Source organism: Haliaeetus albicilla, chromosome 1 (assembly GCF_947461875.1).
Source record: "Haliaeetus albicilla chromosome 1, bHalAlb1.1, whole genome shotgun sequence".
Classification (NCBI taxonomy): Eukaryota; Metazoa; Chordata; class Aves; order Accipitriformes; family Accipitridae; genus Haliaeetus; species Haliaeetus albicilla.
In genome coordinates, this window is record NC_091483.1 from 3,413,812 (window position 1) to 3,440,247 (window position 26,436).

Sequence of the window (26,436 nt, forward strand, 5' to 3'; positions counted from 1 at the left end):
ATGAGTTGTTCTTAGTTATGAATTGTGCTCTTCATATTGGATTGATGATGTGTGATAACATCTATTTGAAGGGTTTTTTTCTTTATTGTTCTAGTCGTCTTGATTTACATTCCATAAGTAACTGGTTTGTTGGACACCCACAGAGAACTCCTGATATGGAACACTTTGAAGATGGGATACAAATGTAAAAATCTTATGTCAGTCAAATGACCTGTGAAAAGCCACAGGCTCAGTGGAAACATTTAGGTTCTTTCTTAGCACTTCCTTTTTAAGATGTTGGTGGTATTTTGTTTCTGTTTCAGGAAATTCTAGGAAGAAGCTGATGTGTTCAGTGTGCAATAAGAAATGTTCCTCAGCAACAAATCTCCAAGAGCATCGAAAGGTCAGTAAGATGAAGGCTAACCCACAGCAGGCTTTGACTTCACTAAGATGTGAGACTGTGGTGCTTAAGTCACTTGAAAGCTGCTGTAGTGCAAACCCTTGGGTAATCTCTTTCATGGTTACAAACCCAATGTATTTTATTGTGGGTATTTATTTTTGTAATCACAATTGGTTAAACCAAAAACCTTCCTAAATCTTTAATTTATCTTTTACTAAATACAAAGATGTTTGTGCTTGTATCATTTATGCATTCCAACATTAAGTCAAAGTTGCCTGCTGTTCTTCAGCATTCTTAAACACTAAGCTAAATGTAAAAGTATGTTGTGTAATGATAGCATATATACTGACCATAAAACAGGTTCATGAGCCTTCAATTTTTGTACAAAATACAGTCAATCTTTCTACTTTGTGACATACCAGTAAAGGTGTTACTTGTAATTTAGTTATGCAGTGGTAAAAAAAAAAATTCTTCCTCAAAACCAAATTTTCAATGTCTTCTTGTTTATGCATGTAGTCTTTCATAACCAGAACAGGAGGGGTTAACAATTTGAAAAGCATCTATTGGAAATAAGGGGGTTCATATAGAAATACAGATGGACTATGAATATGAGATTCTGAATCCATTATACCCAAAGGAAGTCCCTGCAAGATTAATTTGATAAATCACTAAAACCCAGGAGATTTTGTTTTTACAAAAAGCTACATTGTACTGTTTATCAGATTAACTGTAAGTCTTTAATAATACCCTGGTTATAACCTGAATCCATTGAGGACATAGATGATATCAATTAAAATATGTTGTTGCAAAGGAAATGGTGGGGCCCCTCCTTTTTAACTTGTTTTTCTCCTTGCTTGTATTAATATGCCCTGTATTTCTTGTCTAACAGGACTATACTTTATTACTTCTCAGACCAAATTGTGGTATGCCTTGCCACATATAATTACAATTTTTTACACATCGGTGCACCTTATGTTGGCCCTGAAAATGCAAAATATCATGGTTAGCTTGTCCATTTCATTAAAATGTTTGTTTTGTTTCAGTAGTTGTAATTTTGTGCAGACACTGTGATATACACTAACAAGCTTTTCAAGTAGCATTGATGGTAGGTCAGTTGAGCACTGATTCATTTTAAGAATCAGCATGAAGATTTTGTGCATAAAACTTTATTTCGTCTTCTTGATTAGCTCCTCTTAAGATATCCAGAAAATAGATATTCTGGGTTCACATGCCTACATCAGATAGTGAAGGAGATTGCATGTAGGACTCATGCCTTCTGTTTGCTTGAATTACTTTGCTTTTGTAGGAAGTGGGGTGGGATCCATCACCCACATTGCCAAAAATATTTAGATGGGCAATAAAACCAGTAAGAGAATAATAGGTGAAACAGGGAGGAAAAGAGGTTATTTTTTTTTTAACCCATTTCCTGTCAATGTAAAGAAATAAAAGTAGAGAACAGAAAGGTAAAGTATAGGAGATAACAGAAAATAAGCCAAAACAACAGAAAGAGAGGAATCTGACAAAAACAGAGAAAGAACGTAAAGAGGGTGGCTATAGGGGAGATTGAGATCTGTTTACTCTTTGTAGACATTGTCATTCAGATCTGTAGCTTTCATGTCACCTTTGACTTAAACCCAATTTTAGCTTTGCGTGTCTTGCTTGTGCCTTAAATGTCTAAAGATAAGCCCTTTCTTAGCCATGCACAATTAAACTTTGCTGTCATTATCTTCTGCCCTTTAGTCTTACCTTCTTGTTTTCCAGACTGTTGCTTGTACCATGCTAATTTCTGGTGCCATGGATTTTTTTTTTCTTTTTTTAGTTTATCTCAATAAATTCAAGGAATTGTAGGGCTGGAAGAGGCCTCAGGAGGTTTTCTAGCCTATTCTATTTTGCAGAGGGGAGTAAGTGTGTACCTAAATCATCCTAGACACGTGCTGTCTCATCTCTTGAAAAGTTCCACTAAAGAAAATTCTACCACCTCCATAGATGTCTCTGTATTCTGACTTTCAGCTTTAGTGCTATCAGCTTTTTTGAATGTCTTCATTAGTCCGGTGTTTGTTTTTTCTGATGTCCTACTTATATCTTTTTCTTTCCTGCAAATCAGTTAATTCTCTTATGTGAGAGAATGCTGAGAAAAATTCACCACTGTCTTTTTTAATAACAGTTAGCATATTGCAAAGTTGTTATGAACTCCATTTGCAATTCCTAGGCTGTACAAACACAGTTATCTCAACCTTTCTTCATGCATCTGTTTTTTCCAAACTACTTTTTCTTTTAGTAAACTTTTGCTTCCTGTGGATTCTCTCTTTTTCACCTGTACGCTTCTTGAAGTCAGCTGCCCAAACAGGAACAACAGCGATGCTTAGTTGAGCCCTTGGTAGTGCTTGTCCTGAGTTTATTAATACAGAGAATATGTCTATTAATACATCTCAGAAGGACAGTGCTTTCTAACAGCAGCATCGATCTCATTATTCATATTTTGTTTGGAATTCATTAATGCTTTCTGTAGTGGTGCTATGTAAACTGTTGGTCATCATGTAACATTTGTGCATTTGATTTCTCCTTCCTAAATATTGAGTGTTTTGGAGCTTCATTCAGAGTGTGGAAAACATTTTGGATTCTGATCTTGTCTTCCTTAGTGATTACAGTCCTACCCAGAATAGTCTCATCTACATTTTTTATTTTATATTTGATTTCCAAAACTACTTACCATAATACAACTCTCCTCCTGCATGATGCCTACAAAACTTTAACAACAGTTATTATGTTGATCTACTGATATTATTGCTTTTTGTGGTGATCTGTATCTTTTTGTTTTTCATTCTGTCTATATCCATCCACCTATTCTCTTTTGTCTTATCCTCCAGTTGTAAAGTGACATCCTTCTATCTGATATTTGTAGTAGTCCATGATTTGGGGTCTTAAGTGATATGGTAGTATAAAAAAAAAAATAAATTCCCAGCAAACACAACTTGGGAAATGCTGTACAGGAGCTTACAGAAGATTGGGTAATAGAATGAAAAAGTTTGTTGTAAAATCTCCTTTCTGCAGGTTTGTGATGTCTATTGCCAGAGCAAATGAAATGCCATCTGAATTGTATTCTGATACTAAGTTCTGAAGTTTAAATAAAATGCAAAATTCAGTCATTCAACGATGATAATAGTGAGCAAGCAAGTGAGGAGAGTGTTGTCTTCATTGACGCAGATTCTTGCTAAAGGGTTGCTTTAGTACCTTTGAATATAGGTGTCTCATGTTTTGGATTTGAATTGCTCACAGGAACTTAAACTTGAAAGTGAGCATATACATGTGAATAGCACATTTCCAGGATGATGCAGTCAGACTCGATAGTGCTACACTTCCAGTACTTGTAGATAGGCTGGGAGTTTATGTCTCTTTCTGGCTGTACAACTGTGGGGTCAGTTTCTGACTTTTGTTGTAGGCAGGTGTTTTCAATGGTAAAGTAGCTAATTGTCCTGTTAAGAAAGAAGATTAAGGACACCTAGGAGTGCAAGGCAGTAAAGCTTTTTTGACTTTGGAAAAGGTCATAAAACAAATGCCTGTATGAAATACAGGATTGTGCTTCACTGGTAAGCCTAGTTTGTGCTGTTGCTGTTCTGGATATCTTAGCAGATTTCTTACATGAATCTGTAAGATTCCATTAAGAGGCATGCTGTAGCACAGTCTGCTGGAGAGAAAATGACAGAACCAAGAAGGATCCTACTCATTGTTTGTTCTAAGAGACTGAGAATGTTTTATTGTTTATGAAAAATCCTTGATTCTTTCTTAACTTTCTCTGTTGTAGAGCTACTTCTTGCAAAGTTATGGTGAGGAGAATCACTCTCAAACATTGTGTGATTCCCCCCCGCTTTTTTTCACCTGGCAGTTCCAAGCATCTGTGTTGGGTTTTTTCTGCCCTTTTGTTCAACATTGGGTAGTGTTTTGTTCTACTGTGCAATCTTTATTTTTCACAATCACTATGAAAGCCATATCAAGGTACAGGAAATGAAATTTTGAACACCACTTTAAAATTGTCAATAACATTTAATAATTTCAATTGGATGCAATATTCTCATATCCTTGCTCTCTCAAAGCACTGCCTTCCAACAGACAGAGTCTCATCCAGTTCTTGGAGTGGTAGATTGAAACTGAAATTAGTTTTTGAGAAAGCTGATCGTGGATTACTTGTATCTTCTAAGTTTTAGCTCAGTTTCACCCCCAAAAGTCATTTGAATGACCTTTTGCTCTTCAATGGACCTAATGAAAATTTTAAGATAGTCAGTCCTGTAAATGAAGGAGTATATTTATCTCAGCATATATTGACCTTGTTTAGATGCTTGCTGTTTTGTGTAGCACTTAACAAGTTGTTACATAGAGGTGTAGCTCTTCAAATGCCTATGAAACAATTCTAAGTATGTTCTGACTTTAATGTAAAGGAGGTTTATGTTGATAGCTGTTACAGCCCCCTAATGAGACTAATTTCGTTATGTGCATAAATCATTGAACGAGTACTTGTCTGTGGTATTACAGCCTGTATACTCATAAAGCATGTTACTTGACAAATTTTCTTAACATGAAAATCTGTTTGAATATCATTATTCATAAAAATATTTGCTATATTTTATTACTGTTGTTATACCATGTAATTGTGCACTTTTCTAAAGAACTGATTAAAGAATGCCAGCTATAGAATATATGCTTGATAGCTACAGCTATTTAATGCACATGCACACAAGTCTGTGTCTGATTCTTTTCTAAAGAATTGATTAAAGAGTATCAGCTATAGAATATATATTTGATAGCTGTAGCTTTTTAATGCTCATGCATGGAAGTCTCTGTTTTGATGCAAATATATTCAATGAGACTGTTTATTAAACAATGCTCATAAGTTGAAATCAGACATTTGTATAGTGTTAAAGCACAGTCTGGGTTGTGATGTATTAAATATTATGTTTAAGAATACCTTAAGTTATTTCAAGTAATTGTGTAGGGGGGGATTCTGATAGCACTTGGTTGCAGAATTATGTAAACTTCAGTTAACAATCTAAGTAAAAATTTAGATCTTTTTGGAAATGGTGGAGTAGTAGATTGTGTGTGCATGTAAGAGAAATCATTCTGAAATGCAGCTGGGTAAACAAAATATTTAGAATGAATGATCTTTATTTGAGCTTACCACCTGATTCTGTCTGAGCATTTTTTTAGGCATGACTGTCCCAAGTGTGCAAGTTTGCAGAGATTGTAGGAAATGGCTTACCCACTTTTTAGTTTATTAAAACATTTAACTTGCTCTAAAGTTAGTTTGCGAGTAGTGGCATAAAAACATGCTGAGGCAGAATACTTATGGAGAATCTCTTTTTGGGTTTTTTTGTTTGTTTGTTTGAAGTGGAAGTCTTAGTTGAGCTTTTTTACTGTGCCGTCTGCGAATGTTTTTCATTAGATATTGTGTTGAGCCTTTGATGTTTGTTATTTTTAGCTTCTACATTCCCCTACAGAAAGTCTATAGAGTTCTCCAAAAAAGCTTTATGAAATGTGATCCCTGCCCAGAAGTTTTGCTGTCTAAGGCTGCAGTTCCAAAAAGCTGAAATGTATGTTCAGTTGCACTCTAACTAGGTTGAGGGGAGGCTGCTGATGGCAAATGTAATACAGAGCGGAAGGTGAATGGTAATCTTGACAGGTGGAGAACTATGTATGTGTTGTGATTTTGGGGAACAATAAATAACACAGGATTTTTTTTTTTAATTAAGTATCAGAAGTTGCAGCTCTCAACTGCCTCTTCTATTTTTCCAACATTTAATCCTTGATGATGTTATGTGCTGTGGTGTCGAAAATCTTGCTAATGCTTACTGCATTTACAGTTTAAGAGGTGCTGCTGCCCCTCCACTGCCTTGCCTCTAAAAGCTTTTATGAGAAACAATCCTGAAAGAGTTTGTAGTACTTGCTTTTAAAATTCTTACAGCACTTAAGAAGTAGTTACCGTGTTATTTTTACTTATGTCTTACTGACTAGAAGGAAATGTTCTGAAAAAGGTGTTCTGCATCTGGGGTTTTTTAATGCTTTCATAATAATGATATTTTAAATGGTTCTGATATTGCAAATTTGCATAATCTGCATTTCTAAATATAGTTTGAGTGATAATTTTTTGTTTGCTGTTATGAATATTTATTTTTTGAGAGATACAGTTGTTCACTAAGGGACTAGCAAGGGGGAAATCAGAGAATATTCATGAGTATTAGTATAGCTACTGGCTAAGAAATAATTATGGTCTGTTAGAGAATTTCTCTATATGTAAGATATGTGATCTTGTTTGAAACACATATTTAATTGTCATTAAACACTCATTTTGCAGGTGCATGAGATCTTTGAGTGTCAAGAATGCGACAAGAAATTTATTTCAGCTAACCAGCTAAAACGCCATATGATAACTCATTCAGGTAACCTACAAAAAACCCCACAAACCTATATATATGTGTGTATATGTATTTAAGGTATGTTGAATTTTACCTGAATTAGTTTCTTATAGAAGGCTTGATGAATTCTGTGTTGTCCTGAGCTGTTCAAGCAAATCTCGTGTTCCAAGAAAGCCATCTAAACTATCCTTTCTAAGCCTTTCAAAAACCCAAGTGTAATGCTATAGTCTCCTTCCTGTTGCTGCTTTGTCAAGCTATTTTTTCATGCTAGCTGGGGTAGATGATGTCAGTTAGCTGGGATGGGGCAAAGATTGCTATTTGGCTTATGGAGGAGGTGAAGAACCAGTGGTTGAAATTTCATGTTGAAGAGAAGAGGATGGGAGCTGGGGTATGCTGTCAGACAGAGATCTGTGATAAAAAGCGGAACATTCATTCATATATTCATATATATTAGTGGATTTATGTGCACATAGTTTCCAGTCAGAGGAAAGCAGCTCATACTCCACACTGTTTCACAGACCACACACAAGTGTTTCATTGTGCCTGTCCTCTGCCAGAACAGGTCACTGTGAGCAGGGAGTGGCCTGTCCATAGGTTTGGCAGTATGACTCAAATTGGCTCTGCCAGGATTTCTGATCACTGCAATCTAGTGTTTCTATGTCTTTCAGCAGTGATTAGAAACATCAAGCAGCACAATGGAAACACAAACATTGTTCTGTCAAATACATTAGCATTTAAAAAATGCAGGTTTTTACAGCTGCACAGGCTTATAATTGAACTATTTTCTTGGTATCAGTCCGCACCAAAAGCTCATTTCTTGTAACATAATCTATATCTCAGAGGCTCCTAGCTTTCTTTTGACACTTTTGGATGAGCATTAATATAGTTAAGTTGCAGTCACCAGTTGAAGCATAAAGGCGTTTTGCATAGGCACTTTTGGTTTTGGAAGCTAATATGTATATTGTTAATTAAGTTTTAAAACATTTAAACTGTCATGCCCTCTTTCACATTTTTAATCTGGAAACAGAGTTTTCCTCTTTGAAGTCATTCTCTTTTGATTTAAGCTAATTAATCAGAATTTAGTTTTAGCAACGAATATTGCAAAGAATGTGCCAATTTCTTGAGATACACCATGGCTCATCTTTTGTGAAGTGACTTAACTGTCTAACATAAAGGGCATTAGATGTCTTTCTAATTGGTTTAATCTTAATTGGGTTGACTTAATTGCAAAAATCTCTCTGAGGAGATGACTGTCTCTGTCTTTCATCTTCTCCCCCTGTATAAACAGGAGATTAAATGTCCCCCACTCATTTTCTGCAGAAAAACGCCCCTACACCTGCGAGGTTTGCAATAAGTCCTTCAAACGACTTGATCAAGTGACTGCACACAAAATAATACACAGTGAAGATAAACCTTATAAATGCAAGCTTTGTGGAAAGGGATTTGCCCACAGAAATGTTTACAAGAATCACAAGAAGGTAAAGCACTCTGCTGTTGTTGTTTACAGGTCTGCCAGCCTCAGATTTGCAGATTTTTTTTCTTCTAAGTGGTTCATCATTAAGCTCTGGCATGCTTATAAACATGGGATTAAAGTATTGGAGAATGTATTTTTTAGTGTTCTTTGTTATATCAAAAATCTTAGAATACTAAGTGAGTTCTAGTAAAAAAAAAAGTGAAATAAGCAGAAGGAAATCACAGTTGCTTGGTTAAAAGCATCAAATAAATGCCCATTTTGAATTTTCTGGTTTTCTTTGGTTTTGGTTGGGTTTTTTTTTTAATATTAGGTTATCAAGTTAAAAATGTAACTGATCTAAAATGTCTTCAAATTTTTTGTTTTTTAAAAAATACCGTATTTGAATAAAACTAAGTGTAGTCCTGTTGCAGTCATTGTTGGACTTAGCAGCAGATGCTTTCAAACTATACTGGTTTTGAACTGGGTAGTGTTCACACGTTAAAACAACATCAGAAGAAACATCACCTGAAAAATAGGCTCATGAAGGGATGCTCCACTTCTCTTGACTTAAGCTGAAATCTGCTTATTTTTTTTAATTTCTGTAATGCCTGTCATTATTTTTAACCAGGGGTTACGTTTTTAATGGCAAGGCTATATCCATGACTGCTGTTCAGAATTACAAGACTGTAAAAAAGACAGGGACCCCCCCCCAAAACCACACAAAAACCTGTCTGGTTTTGTGCCCAGTATTTGGAACCCTTTGCTCTTTGGTTTTTTTTTTTTTTTTTCCCTTTACATTTTTTAAATACTACCCCTTTCTTTCCCCCTTTTGATGAAACTGATATACCCATACTTACAAGTCTTTTGCAGTTTGGCTCATGTTATATGCCATCTGGGAATTTGGCACAGGATCTTTGCACCATCTCTTGCACTTTGAGCCATAAATCATGTAAGAGTAATAATAATGCCTCTTGCAGGATGAAATGGTGATGACTCTCTAAAACAGAAAGCATGCAGAAGCCTGCTGAAGGACAAGATTAGCTCCCCTATATGCTGTGATTGTATCTTATGTTTTAGGCTTTATTAAGAAAATGGGGCAGAATCTCACAAATTTGGTATATTTTAAGGCAAATGTATAAAATACTATCTGGAAAGATACTTCTATATCTTAAATGAATGCTTTTTACATGTTTCCTTACGTTAATTTGCAGTTGATGACTGGTAGGGAGTTTGGGCTGAAAACGGACTTCAGGATTAAGTATGAATGTGTAAACACTTTGACCCAATTCTGTGTTTAAAGCAGCAGCAGCAGCACCACTAGCATAAGCAAGGATTAGAGGCTCCACTTAATGGGAAAAATATTAAAATTTAGACAGATTTAGTGAGTACCTAATTTTGACAGAATTCCTTAAAGCATGTTGGGATACTCATTTCCTGAACCTGTTTGCAGATAGTACTGGCTGTAAATCAACCCTGTCCTATAATGAAAGAAACTTATTCCTGTGTTTACATAAAGTTTACCCAAACAGCTGTAAATATTTACCCATCCACATTTAGGTCTCTAATTTCACTTACTACATGAAGAGGTGAGCATGAGAGACTGGAGACTGACATAGATGTCCTGAATTGCTTTTGTAGACATGCCTCTCTCCATTGAGTAAACAATGTAAACAAGGAGAGGTAGTAGGTAATGGAGGGGAGTATGGATGTATATATACAAAACTAGTTGTAAGGTGTAAGTCAAGGATGTGGTAGTTTGGGATGCCAAAATAGTTTTAAGTGCCATGATTCTGGGAGGGCTGCGCTACTACTAGGGAAAGAGGACAATAGTTCTTTTGCTTGTTCACAGGAATGTCGATCTAGTAACAGTGGAAATTTAAGCCTTTATTGTGTATCATACTTCTATGTATTTCTTCAGCTCAGGTTTGTAATGATTCTTTAGGTGTGTATTCCTTTAAGACATCCTCCTAGGTTTCGTTTTCTTTTGGAGGAAGAAAAATTGGACTCAGTAATTTCACAGTGCTTTTTTTGAGTTCCAGGATGCAGCTACTGTGCTAGTAGCGGGGAGCTTAGAAACCTGTGGTAGAAATGATGGGTATAGCAGTTAAAAACACTTAAATCAACATTTAATGGAAAACATGCTTTCAAGTTTGGTAGGAACATGCTTGAAAAAACTCTTTGGGTTTTACACAAGAGCTACATACTTCTTATTTATAATAAAAAACAGGATTCATATACATTTTGTGCCTTTGAATTCTTGTTTTGTGTGTTAGGTGGACACCTGTTGCTGTTGTTTCTGTGATTCCTTTATGGGGGTTGTTTAATCTGATTTTGTGTTGGAAGTATCAGAATAAAAATGGCTCCCACAACATGTGCTTTTAAACATCTTTCAGATGTGGGTGAATGTTGGGTCATTTCAAAGGTGCAGAAGGAGATTAGTTCTTCAGATTTCACAGGATTTCACTGGAAGATAGATAGTGGAGTTGCTAAGCGTATATTTGCTCTGTTCAGTGGAGCATTGTAACCCTAACTTAGCACTCATTACGCCCTTACAGCTACAGGTCTGAGAGGCAGGAACTGTTAGTCTTCCTGTGGTACCTCTCTGATGTACTGCTTCTGTACAAGTACTATGCTGCTCTGTGTACGTGCATGTGCAAGCCTGCTTTGTCACTTGCTTGGAGATGTCAGCACTGAGAAGTGTTATGCAATGTGGAATTAGCTTAGATGTCTTTTGAAAAAGCTCAGACTATATGACTAAGTGATCATATGAAGAACATGGTTCCATTTTTCTTGCAAGAGAACAGAAGAGTATCTGAGATTGAGGCAAATGTAGTATTGGATTGTGCTACAGATAAAAGTAGTCGCCTTTCATCCAGGTTAGACTGGACGAAGGTGCGTGTTCTGTGCCATATAATGTAGATTACTTCCATACAGGAGAAAGAAAAGTTTTTGTTCCATCTGCTCCTTTATTGCTGTGCGTAGAGGATGAGATCAGAGAATAAAATATGAAGATATGACACTGAGCAGAAATAGGTCAGCAGACACGGGATTTTAAAGGGTTTATGGTTAATCCAGGTTTATTCGGTCCTGGCAAGCATAATGAATTGAAACAACTGTATTTCCTCAGTTTCTCTATTGGGAATAAGTAGCCTTGGGCTGGGTTTAAACCTCCACAAATGCTATGGTAGGAAAGGCTGCCATGAAATATTCCATAAGAACCCATCCTCAATTGCTTTGATAGTAGGGCTGTCCCCTGCTTTGACTGAATGGAAGCCATCTCTGATCTGGAACCTATTAGTAGGACAAAAAGGGACAGTATTAGAACTAATATGCTTGTTTGAAGGGATATCTCTCCTCACTAAGATTTGCATGGCTTTTAGTAATAGACCTAGCTTGTTTCAGGACCATTCACAAAAGAGGCAGATGATCTGTGTACCCTTGCATGTGGGTATGCCTAGTTAAGTGTTTTTCTTTGTAGTGAAGTTAAGATGTGCAGATGAATACTTGTATTTTGATCAAAAGACTAGGAGAACTGTCAAGGAGGTGCTAAGAAGGAATTCTGTACAAATCACTGTGCTCTTCAGAACTATCACTCAAGTGGCGAGTGTTCTAAAACAGGGCATTTTTTAAAATAAACAACGTGAATTTTGCGCTCGTGAAAGGTGCCAGATTGACAGCCCTAGAGACTGAACCCTTCTATTTATCCACAGAACAGGTACAGCACAGACAGCAGCACTGCGAGCTTCCCCACAGTGTCTCGTCAATATGTCTCAACCCTGTTCTGGAGGAACCACCTATTGAGGTGAGAAGGTAGTTCAGTCTCTTCATGTCCTGTCAATCCTTGGCCTGACTGCTGAGACTACCAAGCAGGGTGTCAACTAATGCAAACTGTAATGTAAACCTGTAGAAGCTGGACTGAAATGTTCAGCAGCTTTTATGTAACGTGGTATATTCCACACATTTGATGGTGCTCCAGTTGCCTTTTTGCTTTAAGTGACATAGGCTGAGGTCAAGGAATTGACTTTGAATTCAAAGCCACTGTATACCGTTGCAAGTACTCTATCTAATGTTTTAGTACTGTTGTGTAAGAAGACATTGTATTAAAATCAATCTAGGTTCAAGGCCCTCAGTGTACATCTAAATAATTATGCTGGGTCCCCACGGTCCCTTTTTTCTCCATAGTTTAAGGGATAGCTATAAATGTCATATGGTATTATGAATGGCAGAAATAGATTATATAAATAAGTACTATGCTAATATTTACCCTTAGTCTACAAAATTAACTCATTTACTTAATTTTGTGCATATTATAAAACTGCCCATCCCCTTTTCCTCTTGGCACTGCAGCTTCTACTTAAGGTCCTTGTGAGCTAATATAATGTTTAGGCACTGATGCTTTAAAAACTTGCTTTTCTTTGTGAAAATAGTAAGAAAGTGGGTAGATAATAAATTGTACAGATTAATTTACTATCCACAGTGGGACAGCACTTAATAACACTAGGCAACAGGGAAAGTGCTCTGAAATTTACAAAAGCAGAGCGAAGCTGGATGTTTCCCAAGCTCCAGAAAAGAAATCTGCTTCAGCAACTCTGCAGTTTGAGAGATTCATTCAAGCTTAGCCTTTTCTTTATGGCTTTGAGGCTCTTTCTCAGCTATGACAAATTTTTCTACAGCAAACAAAAATCTTGGTACTGATGCTTCTATGTTTTTTTCTGTTGGATTTTTTTTTCTTTTAATACAAGAAGCTGAAACAACGATATGTAAGACTAGTCTCATGATTTGAGGAAATTCTCTTTGCCAAATTTTAGATACTATCTTGAGACAATCAGATCAGTTTTACCTTCAAACTTAACTGAGAAAAAGGGTTTTCTGTGTATGTGTTTAATTTTAAAGCATTTATTCATATTAGTAAGTATTTAAGGCCAGTGTTAGTACTGATGAAGCAGTGCAACTGAGCTTGTAGTTTTTTTCCTGGTCATTCTGTATTTTTGTTTCTGTTTATATGCACTCCTCATGTAATGCTTCTGAGGACTGGGAAGGTACGTTTATTTGGTAGATGCTGTGCTGACTTTCAGGATTCTGGATAATGGCAGAATGATTGTTTTAATTCTTCATCCCCTGATGTTTCAAATTGCTGTGATATCCCCTCCTGAATCCAGTCTAGAAAATTAGCTATAATTATTGTAATGACAACTAATTGATTTCCCTGAGCCTTTCCTCTGACATGTTGTCTTTCATCTGCAGACCCATTCTGAAGAGAGACCATTCCAGTGTGAGGAATGCAAAGCTTTGTTCCGAACCCCATTCTCTCTGCAAAGACATCTGTTAATCCATAACAGTAAGTGCTAAGTCAGAGAGGAAGAAACTTCCTCAGTTCTCACATTTGACTGAGAAAAACAGACATATGGCACCTTGCTCCAATATGCAACTTGCTATATTAAATTAGTATTAAGATTCAACTCTAACCCCAGGGAGTTAGAAAATACAGAGCTAAATTCAAACCTTGTCTTTAAATGCACTTAAATGCAAATCCAAATATGCTGTAGAAAATCTAGCGATGATTTGAGGTCTGATGACAAGAGATTTATTTCTGCATCAAGTGTGATACTGTTACCTCCATTTTAAGAAAGGAGAAATGGAAGCAGAGATAACTTGATGGCTTACTCAGCTTTTGTAGGTAATCCGGTTTAGAGCTTGAAACTGAGATTCTCTCTCATGTGCCAGCCCGGGCTAATGTTTCCTGCCTCTGGCATAGAACTAGCAGCCCAGAGAAATGCTGTGGCCATTTCCCTCTTGAGTAACTTGTTCTTGGCATTCTGTATTATTTTTTTAACTGACTGTGTAAAGATTTATTTTTGCTGGAATTTTCTCCGTCTTTAATATTTACAGAGTCCTAGACTACCATTCAACCCCGTGAATGTAAGTAATTTAGATTTTAGAAAATATTAATGATCTAAAATCCTTGTAGCTTAGAAGACAGTACTTTAATTTGGGGAATATTTACATTGCTATAATTAAGAAAACCACAAACCTTTGTTTTTTTAATCCCGTATAACTGTGTTTCTGTTAGATGAATTATTAGACTGGCCTGTTTAGTTTCTTCTTTTACAATTATCTTTCAAAGCTTCTGCATTGAATTTTGTAAAATCTTTGTCCAATGTTAAAAATGACAGGGGGAAAAAGTTCAGTAATGTGTATTCTAATGAACCAAAAATTTGCAGAATATCCAAAAGCATTAATTCACAGTACACAGAATTGTAGGCCTTGGTAAAGGTCTCTCTAAAAACATATATTTTGACTTTTTTTTTAAGAGGATGGGAACTCAGGAAATCTGAGATCTTTGAGTTAGGGTTGTGATTTGTGGCAGGTTTAGCTGTTCCTGAACCATCACTATTTAAGCAAATATTAAATATATCAAACTGTGAACTGCAGTGGCACAGATGTTGTCTAGTAGTCTTCCTTGGTGCAAAAGGGGACATGTCTTGCTGAACGACAGAGTAGGTGTTTGAAAGTGGTAACTAATGCCATCTTAGCTAAAACCTTCTCTAAAATGAGTCAAAACCTTAAACTGCTAATATTTCGTGTTTTTATTAATCACAGGGAAGATTTTTAAACCATTTTTTGCTTACTTGGGGAAAAAAACCCCAACAACTAACCAACTTAACAAGGAGGCCTTAATACAGCAGAATATAAGCACAGCTTTTATAGTCATACTGTATCTCTCTTGTCTGTAGGGTCCCATAAAAGAAGTGTTGACAGACCAATAGCAAAGTGAAACTCATTGCTAGGGTGAACTGAAGAATAAACAGTTTTCAGTTCAAGGCTATGATTAAAACAAGGGGCTCTGCTGTTGTCTGCGGAGAGCCTGTGTTCCCAGTGAAGAAATGTAGAGCTCTTCCCCTCATGACCTAACTCTGAGACTGACAAGTTGTGCTGCCATGATAATGAGTTTCTCATATTTGAAATAACTCAGAATTATAGGCATTGTCCTGCTACAGCTGGATGATAGTCCCTCTCATAGCACTGAAATATACCTGTTCTATAGAGAAAGGAGAGAAACAAACCAGAATTTTTAGATTTATTTAGCTGGCTTTACTGTTCTGTGCTGTAGGAAAGAAAAAATTTTTGTGAAGCTTGAAACTTCTAGGAGAAATTGAAGTTCAGCCTACATCATATATTTTTTTAAATTTAGTATCCCCTTGTTGTTTTAGAAGCAGGCACTCTGCAGAATGATGTAGAATGACCTAAATTTTATTTGACAAACTTAATTTACTGGAAAAAAACGTATTTCATAAACTGACTTTTCGTGTGTTCCTGTCTTGAAATTAGAAAAGCATCGTGGATATAACTTTCAAAATTCAAGATCAAATAAGTCTAACAAATAATTAAAAAAAATTTCCAAACTCTTTTTTTTTTTTTTCTCCTAGGTTCTAGCTGTGTAAATGTAACTTGTCTTCTGAGTCAGACAAGCTTTTCCCTTTAGGCATGTTGCTGATAATACTTTTAGTAACTGTGTTCTTGTTATGTCATTGGCAATGCTGGGGCTAACCCTTTATTCTCAGCTGTAGTGTTTAGGAAGGATATATGGTACATGATAAATATATGGTATCTCATACTTGGCTAATACTAGCTCATGAGGCCATAAGAGACCTGGCTAACGAGAATGAGTAACCCTGAGCATTTTTGCTTGGATCATTCAGTTGTCTAGGGTTGTGCATGAACAGGATTGCATTTGTTGAGAAGGACATCATCCTTTTAATGTATTTGCTTTCCAGGATAAAATCTACATGCAGAATGTTTGTTAGTAAGAGAAATACTAATTAGCTCCCTCTACAGGGGTCAGCAGAAGTGGGCACTGAAGCTTGCTCAACAGAAGTAGCCCTGATTTTCATTATCTGGTTTTGTCATAAGGAGAGTGCATCAGTGGAGTAGATCAAGCCAGTCCCAGGAAATACACAGTATGTTGTGTATTTCTGCAGGAAAGCACCTTAGGATATATTATTTCAGTGCTCTGTTTCCATCTTTGGAGGCATTTATGGGTATTGATATCGTAGTTCCATGTTAAGTACTTTGAAAAAGTTTCCCTCCTTCAGTAGTTTCAAGAGCTGAATGAAGTCAATGATATACTTTCTTGTTTACTTCATTCTGCCTAGGCCAGAAAAGAATCTATGTATATCTTTTGCTATTTTATTTTGTAACAAACCTCTTGATCTAGCACAATGCAAGCCTGTTGACTGAAAATACATAATGGAAATTCTTTATTTCTTATACATTAATATTAGAAGTTTATTTGGTAACTTTCATCTTACTCTTATCTGCCAAAGGCAGCGGAAAGAGTTTGTGTTTTGACAGTGATAGTTCAAGCAACAGACATGCTCTTACGTTTACCATGTGAAATCTGTTTGTTCTTTATCACAACAATGAGGTATCATGAAATAGGTTGCGTAGCTCTATTTTTTCCTGCAGTCTTCTACAAGAGGATTTCCAGAGTGGCTCAGGGAGTTTTAGCACTCACAACTTGTTGCAAGTGACTTAAACTTTTGCTTTATGCCATTTAGGAACCTTCTGAAACTCCTTCCATAGTTGCGTATGAATGGTATTTTTTTATTAAGTTTTTGTGCATCTTTGTCTATGGCTTAAAAAAAAAAGACAAGACATAAAGACTGTTCAGTGAGCCAACTGTGAGTGGAGAGAGTGTTCTGATGGCTCTCCTATAATGAGATATAGGGTTTCTGCTAAATAAGGAAGCTAAGGAGAAACACTAATTATTTGCCTTCATCCAGGATAACGTTTGAAAAAATACCCAGTTCCAGGCTTCCCATTACTTTGCATTTTGAAAATTTTGCTAATCTGATGCCAGGAATGCCAGGACTTGGCCAAATACATACTTGGCATTGCAACTATATATAGTTGAAAAGTATTATAATATGTACACACAGAGGAGATATGGTTGAACAGTATTTTAGTTCTGAAATTCCCTGACTTTGGAGATTTTTTATTTGAAAACTGGTTGATCTTTTACTACCTTATTATTTTTTTATTGCTGTTTGAAAGTAATTTATCTTCTCAAATCATAGTAGAAGTGCAGTACTGAAAATGATAGGCGTGATTGCAAACAGAACTTTAGGATAAAAAGGACAAATCCTTCTGAAACGCAACAAATGTCGGATCATGTCTTAAACCATAATGATATCATGTAAATTTATGGAAATCAAACAAATATTTCTTGCTTCAGAAGACATGGCAATTTGTTCAAATTATGTCTGGTATTGCTTCTTTTTTTTTCAATTTATTGTCAGACTTGGAGCCAAGTCATTAAAAGCTGGGAAGAAACAAATGACTACCTAAAAAAAAAATAAAAATCCATGAAGCCTAGAATTTCTTATAAGAAGTTATTTTTAAAAGAAATTACTTGAGTATTTTTCCTTTATTGAAGCAGTAGAAAATTTTGTTACTTTACTAAAAATAGTAATGACTTTTCTTTGTTAGCATGGTAGTCCCATGTGCCCAAGACAACAACTGAAGTTATTCACTGAACAGTTAGAAGCAGTATCAGTGTTAAACCTCCACATAGCAGCATATTAAATTGCATCCCTGTTGACCTTGACAATTTTTCTGAATAGGTACACTGAAAGTATTTTAGGATAAGTCAACTTACACTATTAATACTTTTTAGCATATTCTTGTGTCATCCAAGACAAAACCAGTTTTGTTTCCAAACCAACTGAGAATGAGCAGTTGGGGTGAGGGGGGGCAGTTATGCTTGATTTATGAGGGAGAGAAACAGGTTATCTAGGTTTTGGAATGTCTGTGGGTACTTGAGGCACCACTGTATTGATAAGCTTCACTTACATGTATTGTATGTATAATATATAATAAAAATGTGTTTTGGTGCTTCAACATGTAGCATCAAATGGGCTTTAATAAGCAGCACACTGAAACCAATTTCCATTCATATTGGCCTTTGCACTGGGACCAAGGCTGGGGTGATTTTATCCTTTAATGAGCTATAGCAAGGAAATAAGTGTACCTCTACGTGTGCATCATTGCTACTGGAAAAACTAGCTTGTGTTTATACAAGTCTGCATCTTACTTGGATCAGGAGGCTGCAGATCAGACCTTTGTCCTGAAAAATAAGAAGTGGAGAATAGTCCTTAGATTATGCTGATCTTTCTTTGTGATGTAACTGCTTGGCAAGTTTTCTGGGATACAGGCACCTGATTTCCAGTTTAGGCTGTGTATTTTTGAATGAATGCCATATTGCAGATGTTTAACTTGTAATTTTAATCAAGAAGTTAACAAATAGAAGAGAATATTCTCTTCTGTATTCACAGTAGTGATAAAGAGAAGGTTCATTATAATGATTTCTCTGAAGAATCACGTGTGTGTCGTCCCCCCCCCCAGATGTATGCATATTTTCAGAATACAATGTCTCTTCCCCTCTCTTGGGTAATTCATTGAATTTTAAAACTATTAGCAATATTAACCTGGCCTCTGCCATAACCTTCAACGACATCACCACAGTTTGAATACTGCTGTAACATCTAAAAGTTATTTCATCTTTGTCATATGAAATTGCCTCTATTGATGTGAATGAGATGGGTTACTCAAAGCAAGTATTTCTTGGTTTGAGAATTCTTTTAAATTCAGAAAGATGTCTCTTACCATTTAAGTTACAAAAGATGAAGCCTATTTCATCTTTTTGCTTGTTAGCATAAAGAGAGTCTGTTACTGGAGGTGCTGATAAAACCTGTGCTCCATTTCACTGGAAGCCATTTCTACTGGTTGCCATTTCGCCATTGGCTATAGAGTTTAAACTCTCATTTTTTACTATGTTGTTGTCATTACTACTTAATTTCCCAGTGGCATTTTTACCTGATGTGATGCTCCTTTTCTTTATGTTCTCAAGACCTAGCTGTTCATTTGTCTTTGCCTCTTTTATTCATTTTTCTGAAACAATAAGCATTAATGTATTTCCACAAAAATCTGGTATCTTTAAACCTTGTTTTTATAAGGTGAGAGGACTTTCAAGTGTGATCACTGTGATGCTACTTTCAAAAGAAAGGACACATTAAATGTTCATATTCAAGTTGTACACGATGGACATAAGAAATACAAGTGCGATCTCTGTGACAAAGCTTTTGTGACACCCTCAGTCCTGAAGAGTCACAAAAAAGTAAGTAGAATCAGTTCTGTCATACTTCTGTGTCCTTAAGGTTGTGACTAAATATAAAATCCCTAGATGCTTCTGCATTTCTTGGTTTTCAGTAGAAAGCTGTGATGGTTCTTAACATCCTAAAATGCTTATTGCAATAGTGGGATTGTTGGTCGCATGCACAATCTGCAGCGGGTGCATATGTATAAATCCAGTGTAGGTACTCCAGCATTAGGTGTGTGGCACAATGGAACTTGCTGCATTGCTCTTACCAAACTCCTTTCCACCAATCTCTGCAATGGAATTGGGGTAAACTTTAAAAGAAAGCTTGCTCACTTGTTTGGCCTGAGGTAAGAATTTTGTTACAGGGAAGAAATGTGAAGAAAATAATTGAATCAAGAACAAATTAGCACAGGTGTTGCCATCAAATGCAGATACCTGGAATCATGGTTGAGCTGTGCATAAATTTTAAACTTTTCCTTAGATTTCTTTCTAAAAAGTTCAGTATGACTTACTATTTCATGTTAAAAATGGCCATATACATATATGTATTTGTATTTTAATGGAAAGCAGCTAGCGTTTATCATTATCTCTTTTCTTTTTTTTGACATTCCTTCTTAATTGTAATTGCTATTGCTTTGTGCTGCTGTCAGACTAGGACTAGCTGTATGTTTGTGAGCCTTGTAGCTGTGATGTACTGCTCCTGGAAATCCTTTTTTTTTTTTTTTTTTTTTTCCCCACTTGTTTGGTATGAATAAATAGCTGGCTATCTGTCGCTGTTAGAGATATAAGTGATATCTAAAGAACTCTATCCTAATCAACAGGGATTTAACATTCATATCCCTAATGTCAGGGAATGAAAACTACGCAAGTCTGTCCAGTATTGGAATGATATCTCATTTATGCTTCCTTCAGCTGCAGCATAATATGTGCTATGTGAGATAAGGTTTTTACGTTGTAATGAAGAATTTTGACACTTCAATATCTTTATAAAAATAAGACTTAATTTCTGTATCTGAAGAGTCATGTGCAAAGCTCAAAACCCAAATAGTCAGCTATACATATAATTTAATGTGTTATTTTTCCTATCCCATTTAAACCTATACTTACAAATAAGTAATCCAAAATTCACCACTAAAAGAGCAGTCACAGTTGTAAGGAAAAATTATTCAATAGGCTGATAAATCTTCAGTTCAGAATTGCACACTGAAAAATTATGAGAACCCATGTATGTATGTAACTTCAAGGTGGTCTTGCTGTTGACCACACAGGTTGGATGGGAGATTTTGTGATTTTTTTTTTTTTTTTTTTTTTTCTATTTTTAAATAATTCTTCTTATATCAGCAAGGCGCTCCAGCCTTAAAAGCTTGATTTCAAAAGACAAGCTCAGGGTATGATTTAGTTTTAGTGACAATTACAATATACTTCTCGTGATCAATTCTCTAAATGCAATCTGATTCTAGCATTTATTACAAACTAGATAGGATCCAGTATGCAATTTGTGTTGACTGAAATCACTGAGAACTTGCACTCTGAAGGATTGTTGTCTGTCATACCTCAGATGAACTGATGGCTGTGTTTCATTCGTATGAGACAGTCAGTCAGAAATTATATGCACAGATCTCCACGGAGACCTTCTAAAGCTCCAGTTCAAGTTTTCAACAGGAAAAGTTATATTAGGCTAGGTAAACTATTTTCACTACCTTTCATAATGTAATAAAATTCTGTGAAATTATAAGCTTTTAAGAATAGACCCATTTATGAAGATTAACTTTATTAGGTAACCAAATTATTGTTTGCTGGTTTGGAAACCCCTATTACAGATATCAAACTGAAAAATAGGTGTCTTACTCTTGCAATCATGAAAATACACAAAGGTGAATTGGGCATTTTTAATAGTAACTCTTTAGGAAATAGTAAACTTAAGAACTGAAAAGCTACTTTATTTTGCCATTAATAATGAGATTTGTTTAGAAATTTTAGAAGAAAATTGAAAGAACACCTATAGATAATACCTTAGAATCTCTGCCTCATGTGATGGTATAAAATATATAATGCAGATAATAGTGGTCAGTGTCAACACAGTTAAAATATTCCATATTTCACTTCTTTTAAAGCTATGCCGAATTTTTCATTCTTGTCTATTCTCACCCCATGTAGACTCACACAGGAGAAAAAGAGAAGATTTGCCCATATTGTGGACAGAAGTTTGCAAGCAATGGAACACTGAGAGTTCATATTCGAAGCCATACAGGTACAGTATTGTTTATTGTAATGGACAGAGATGACTTTCTAAATATATAACAAGGTATCTGTAAGTATGTCCACAACTTGTCTATCTACAAACAGAAATGCAAATTTACAGCTGGGCCTAACATAGCATCTTCTTCAGACATTTTACCTGCTTAATGTGTAAAACCAGGTTCTCTTCTTAACTGTAATTATGTATGAACGTGTGTGTGTATATATATATCTCAATATTTATATGTATATACAATATGAGTTCGTTAGTCTCTGTGGCTGCTGAGGTGTTTTGAAACTCTGATTTCATACTAATGTAACTTCTAAACTTATCACAACCTGCACGTTACTCAAGTTAGAATGTTATACCTTGAGTATGCTTTAACTCAAAATTTATTTTCTGTTGCAACATCTGACTCTGTTGGGCTCCGAATATACCTGGGTTATGCAACTTATTTTATATTGCCACTCAGACTGCATTACTGTTTCCCTATTGTGTTATATATGTGCTTCTGTAAACACACTGAAAATAAATTAGGCATTGTCATGTTGATAGGTTTCATTTTGCGAGCTTATGCTTTCATTCAAGTAAGCGGTAGGCAGCAGAAAGGGGTTTCTTTGTGATAATTTGTTTCCAACATAAAATGGTCAAAGCATCAGTTAACAAATAGCCTTCCTATGACATTCCATTCACTTCGCATAAGCAAATTTGGTTTGCAGGGAGACGACAGAATTGGTGGTTTTAATCATTTGGCTTTCTACTATGTTTGGAAAAGTCTTAATCACTTCAGTCTATAAAGACCACCTCTTAAGATTACAGGTTTTACTAGTTTTTGATATATTGTGATTTTTGGATTTGACTGCTGTAGACACTAGCAAATTTTTATCCTGGGCCTGCAGTCAGGATAAAAGGCTAAAACTGAATTCTTTCTTTAGCTCTTATTCTTTACTAAATTCCACATTTGGAACATTTATCCCTCATAGCAGCTGTATAAAAACATATACATATAAGCCTCTGTGTATGCATTCTGCTTGGGTGGTTCATATATACTGTGTAATCATAGACACAAAAGACAATGAAGGTCAAAGCTGGCAAGACCCGGAATTGCAATGAAGCAGTTCTGTCCATTCCTCCTCTTTATTTTGTTCTTTCTTCTACAACTCCACCTTACTAACTCCTTTCAAACTCTGTCCTGCACAATCTCATCTGTTCTGTCTTTCTTTTCAGTCTTCTGTCCTGTACGCTGTGGGTTTCTCTTCTTTTTTTGACTTCCTGAGGATGCAGAGAAGAGAAAGAAAAAAAACCCACCCCAACACTCATGGATCATATGATATGAGGATTTAGAGAACCCTGGTAGACTGTGCCTTTTGGAAGGACCAACCACTTACCCACCTGGCCTGTACTTTAATCAGGTAGATGGAAATAAAAGGAAGCAATTCAATAGCATTGTTAGTTAGTCACTCAGCACATCAGTCTAGGCCTCTAGGAATATGACTGCCTTGATTTCTAATCTGTGTTAACTTTTTTAATGAAGTTATTTTGCTGTTTTTATTATGGATATTTCTTTACCTTCACTTTGCCATCCCATGAGGAGCTACATTACCCTTCAATTTTCTGATATTTTGGCATACTTTCATGAAAATTACTTTTATAGATATTTTTTTTTTTCAATGCTTAAAGGAATATTAAAATGTTACTCTAATTCTTCATTAAAATCTCTGGATTCACACTCCAATGTTTTTTGTGGGCAAGTCTGCTTTATTGCCTTTACTAGTGTGGTGCTTTTGTTTTTTCTTATTTCACAGGCCCTTTCCTTAAACTTTAGGTATGTTTTCTGTGTACTATTGATGTTATACATCAGATTGCACAGAGTAGAAACACCCTAGTTTTTCAAGTTGATAGTGCAGATGGCTCTTGGGAAAATGCTTTATAGCTGTCTGAGTGAAAATGCTTTTCACGCATGTGCTGCTACCAGTTACATTTAATGTTTCATCTTTCTCAAGCAGGGTTTCCTAAATTTAGGAGTTAGGCTAAGGTGAGTTTCATGAAACCACACACCAGAGACCTCTAACCTTGACTATAGAGCCTTGCAAAATTTGTAGCCACTATTATATGAGAAACAGTAGACTTTGACATTTTGAACTTACTTGAAGTAGAAGGGTACTGAAGATTTCCAGTACATTAGTAAATTAAATACGGTGGGAGAAACTACCTTGCCAGGAGATGATACAGGTTGGAATTATGGGAATACACAGTGTGAAAACAACTTAGGAAAGAATAACACTGCAGAAGGAGGGGAACTTTCAAGGCCTTCCAAGGCCTCTTTACCTAAAAAGCTAGAAGCACTCATTTTAAAGAGAGTTACTCATTTGGGAAAAATGCCTTGCTAAATTCATTTATAATGACCTGTGATAAATAAACTCTGATCCTCTCCTCTTCCAGTCTAGCTGCTATTGTGATGTCAATCACATTTTTGGTGGAAAATTTTATGATTCACATCCTTCACTGTGAGAATCAACTGAAATACATTTTCATGGTTATTTTTGATGTCATTCTGTTATGATTCCTCACCATTTCTTGATTATCCCAATGAAATGTGAAGAAAAAAAAGGGGGGGGGGGGGAGAAGTTGCCACTAAGTTGTGACTTGTGGTTTAAAAAAATAATCACTTGTAAGTTGTATGGCAAAATGCCTGACGTGAGGTTTAGTAAGAAAATGCCATAGTTAGATTCATGTTGTACTTCTGGAGAGGTGGTTTTGACTTGTGCTGCACCTGAAGACTTCAGCCAAGTTGTTTGCGATCAAAATACGTGCAGACTAATCGTAGGAGGAAATTGTTGTCCAATGTTCAGTGGGCCTGAGGAAGCATAGCTTTCTGAGGAATAGCTTGCATCATTTGCAAAGAAAGTAAGGGTAGTGGGTGAAGGGAATCTATGTCATCTGCAAACAGTACAAAAAAAGTTGAGTACTCATTTGATGGCTTTTAGTAATAAAGTTCACTGCATTGTGAAAATCCTTGATAATGTTTCAAGGATTTTCTGAGCAGTAAGAAATTTTCAGTTCATCAAACAGTGGAGCTACAAACTTATTTTATTCAGTGATGGATGTTTGGTTTCTAAATGTTACAGTGTTGAATACTTCATGCTCTTGGTATCTATTAAATTCTGTGGTTTTGAATTAATCAATTCAAAACTGTCCTCTCTTTTTTTTCTGTCAGACTTCAAAGTATCCCTTTTCATTCTGAGCTAGAAGTGAAACAACCCACCACTGTCTGTTTTCAAGAGATGATTCATCTTTGTGAATAAGCCTTCAGCTGGGGCTGAGCTTTTGGTGCAACTAAGCAGTACACCATAAGTGTAAATATTGCAAAGACCTTCATGTCTTAGTGATTACAGCTGATTAGGTTTGAGGTCTGGGTGCAGACGTTTGTGTTATCCCATTTTCTGTGCACGTGGTCAGCTAGACTTTGTTTTATTAGCTGCTTTGTGTAAGAGGCTTTGTTCTGTATTTACAAAATAAAGCCAGGCAGAGCTCTTTTAAAGAGAGTTGTGTATCAATTTTCATCATTTTTTTATTTATAAAGCTGTTATTTATAAAAGTCGAGGTTCTTGGGTACACTTCTGGTTCTGCTTTGGAATTGTATTTTTAATATGCTTAATAATCCATATACAAAAGCAGAAGCTCAGTGGGTTTTAGGCTTTTATTTAGTACACAGCATGTGTTCTTAAATATTGTTACTCACAGATGCATGCATGCTTCCTTGATAAGCAATTTTCTTTCCTCTTTTATCTTAGAGTAAGACTCTGTAAATGAGCCCTAACAGTACTTGGCCTTTTGCAGAAACTGAGCTGGTTTGGGGTGAGTGAACATGTCTGCGTGTGCATGTATAGAGGGAAGGGGTTGATGGTTGCATCTGAACCTAGCATATTGCTCTGTAATTCATCATCTGAGTTTCCAGCCTTGGCATGACAGAGACAGTGCTCTGTAGGTCAGCTGAAACACTATAGCACATTCTCCCTCTGCTGTATCCTGTTGGTTTATGACTTCTTAGGGTCAGAGGGAACTGGGGTTAATTCAGCAAAAGAATCCTCCGACTGTGATATAAATTCCTTGGCTTGTTCATAAATTGTAAAAGAAATTCTATGGTCTGCTCCTTGGGCTTGAAAACTGGGGGCCAGGAGGTTAATTACTTCCTTAAAGTTTCAAGCAGCTTTCAGTGCTAACAGTTACTGGCTGCGGTTTGTGCAGCTTTGCAGTTGCCTTATACATAGGTATTTAAATATGTTAATTGCTGTCTCGTGTGTGTGCTTGTGTATGTATTTGTGTGTGTCTATGTAATATATATATACACACACATACATTTTATCTGGCTGATACTTATACTATTGCTTTCCTAATTACTTGTATCCCGATCCCTTCCATCTTTGGGATGTAGCACATCAAGTTGTGGAAGAATGAAAGTTGTGAGGTAGTTTATATTTGCAGGTTAATTTATATTTGAGTTAAGAGAATTGAGTGTTTTAACTGTAATTCTGTCCTTTCCATACTGTCTTTTACCTACTCTGTTACATAGGGACTGGTGAGGGACAACTGATGACCATACATGTCTTCCAGAAAATACTTACACATGCAAATATAGGTTAAATGTAACCTTTTTGCTTTTTCCATCACATTTAGTCAAAGTCCTGATAAAAAGCCAGTAAAATATCTGGGACTTTACACCTGTCCTAAATGTTTTCTGAAAAGATTAAAGTTTCTATTCTATACCATTTAAAAGCCATGACTTAACGTGGCATTCTTACA

At 36.0% G+C, this 26,436-nt stretch overlaps 1 protein-coding gene across 9 annotated transcripts in view; it reads left to right on the forward strand.

Annotated features, from left to right (window-relative positions):
- PRDM5 (PR/SET domain 5) overlaps positions 1-26,436 on the forward strand; it is a 93,464-nt gene that overhangs the window by 34,278 nt on the left and 32,750 nt on the right. For 5 of the 9 annotated variants that reach the window (XR_011327478.1, XM_069800209.1, XM_069800552.1 and 2 more), the window contains 7 exons: positions 303-382; positions 6,723-6,807; positions 8,104-8,261; positions 11,952-12,038; positions 13,481-13,574; positions 19,252-19,412; positions 21,552-21,645. Coding sequence is in view for 8 of the 9 variants with exons in the window: in XM_069800209.1 (XP_069656310.1) it covers positions 303-382; positions 6,723-6,807; positions 8,104-8,261; positions 11,952-12,038; positions 13,481-13,574; positions 19,252-19,412; positions 21,552-21,645 (759 nt within the window). In the remaining variant the exon portion in view is untranslated. Of the gene's footprint in view, positions 1-302; positions 383-6,722; positions 6,808-8,103; positions 8,262-11,946; positions 12,039-13,480; positions 13,575-19,251; positions 19,413-21,551; positions 21,646-26,436 lie in introns of all 9 variants that reach the window. The other 4 variants (XM_069800387.1, XM_069800723.1, XM_069800637.1 and 1 more) reach the window with 3 other exon arrangements.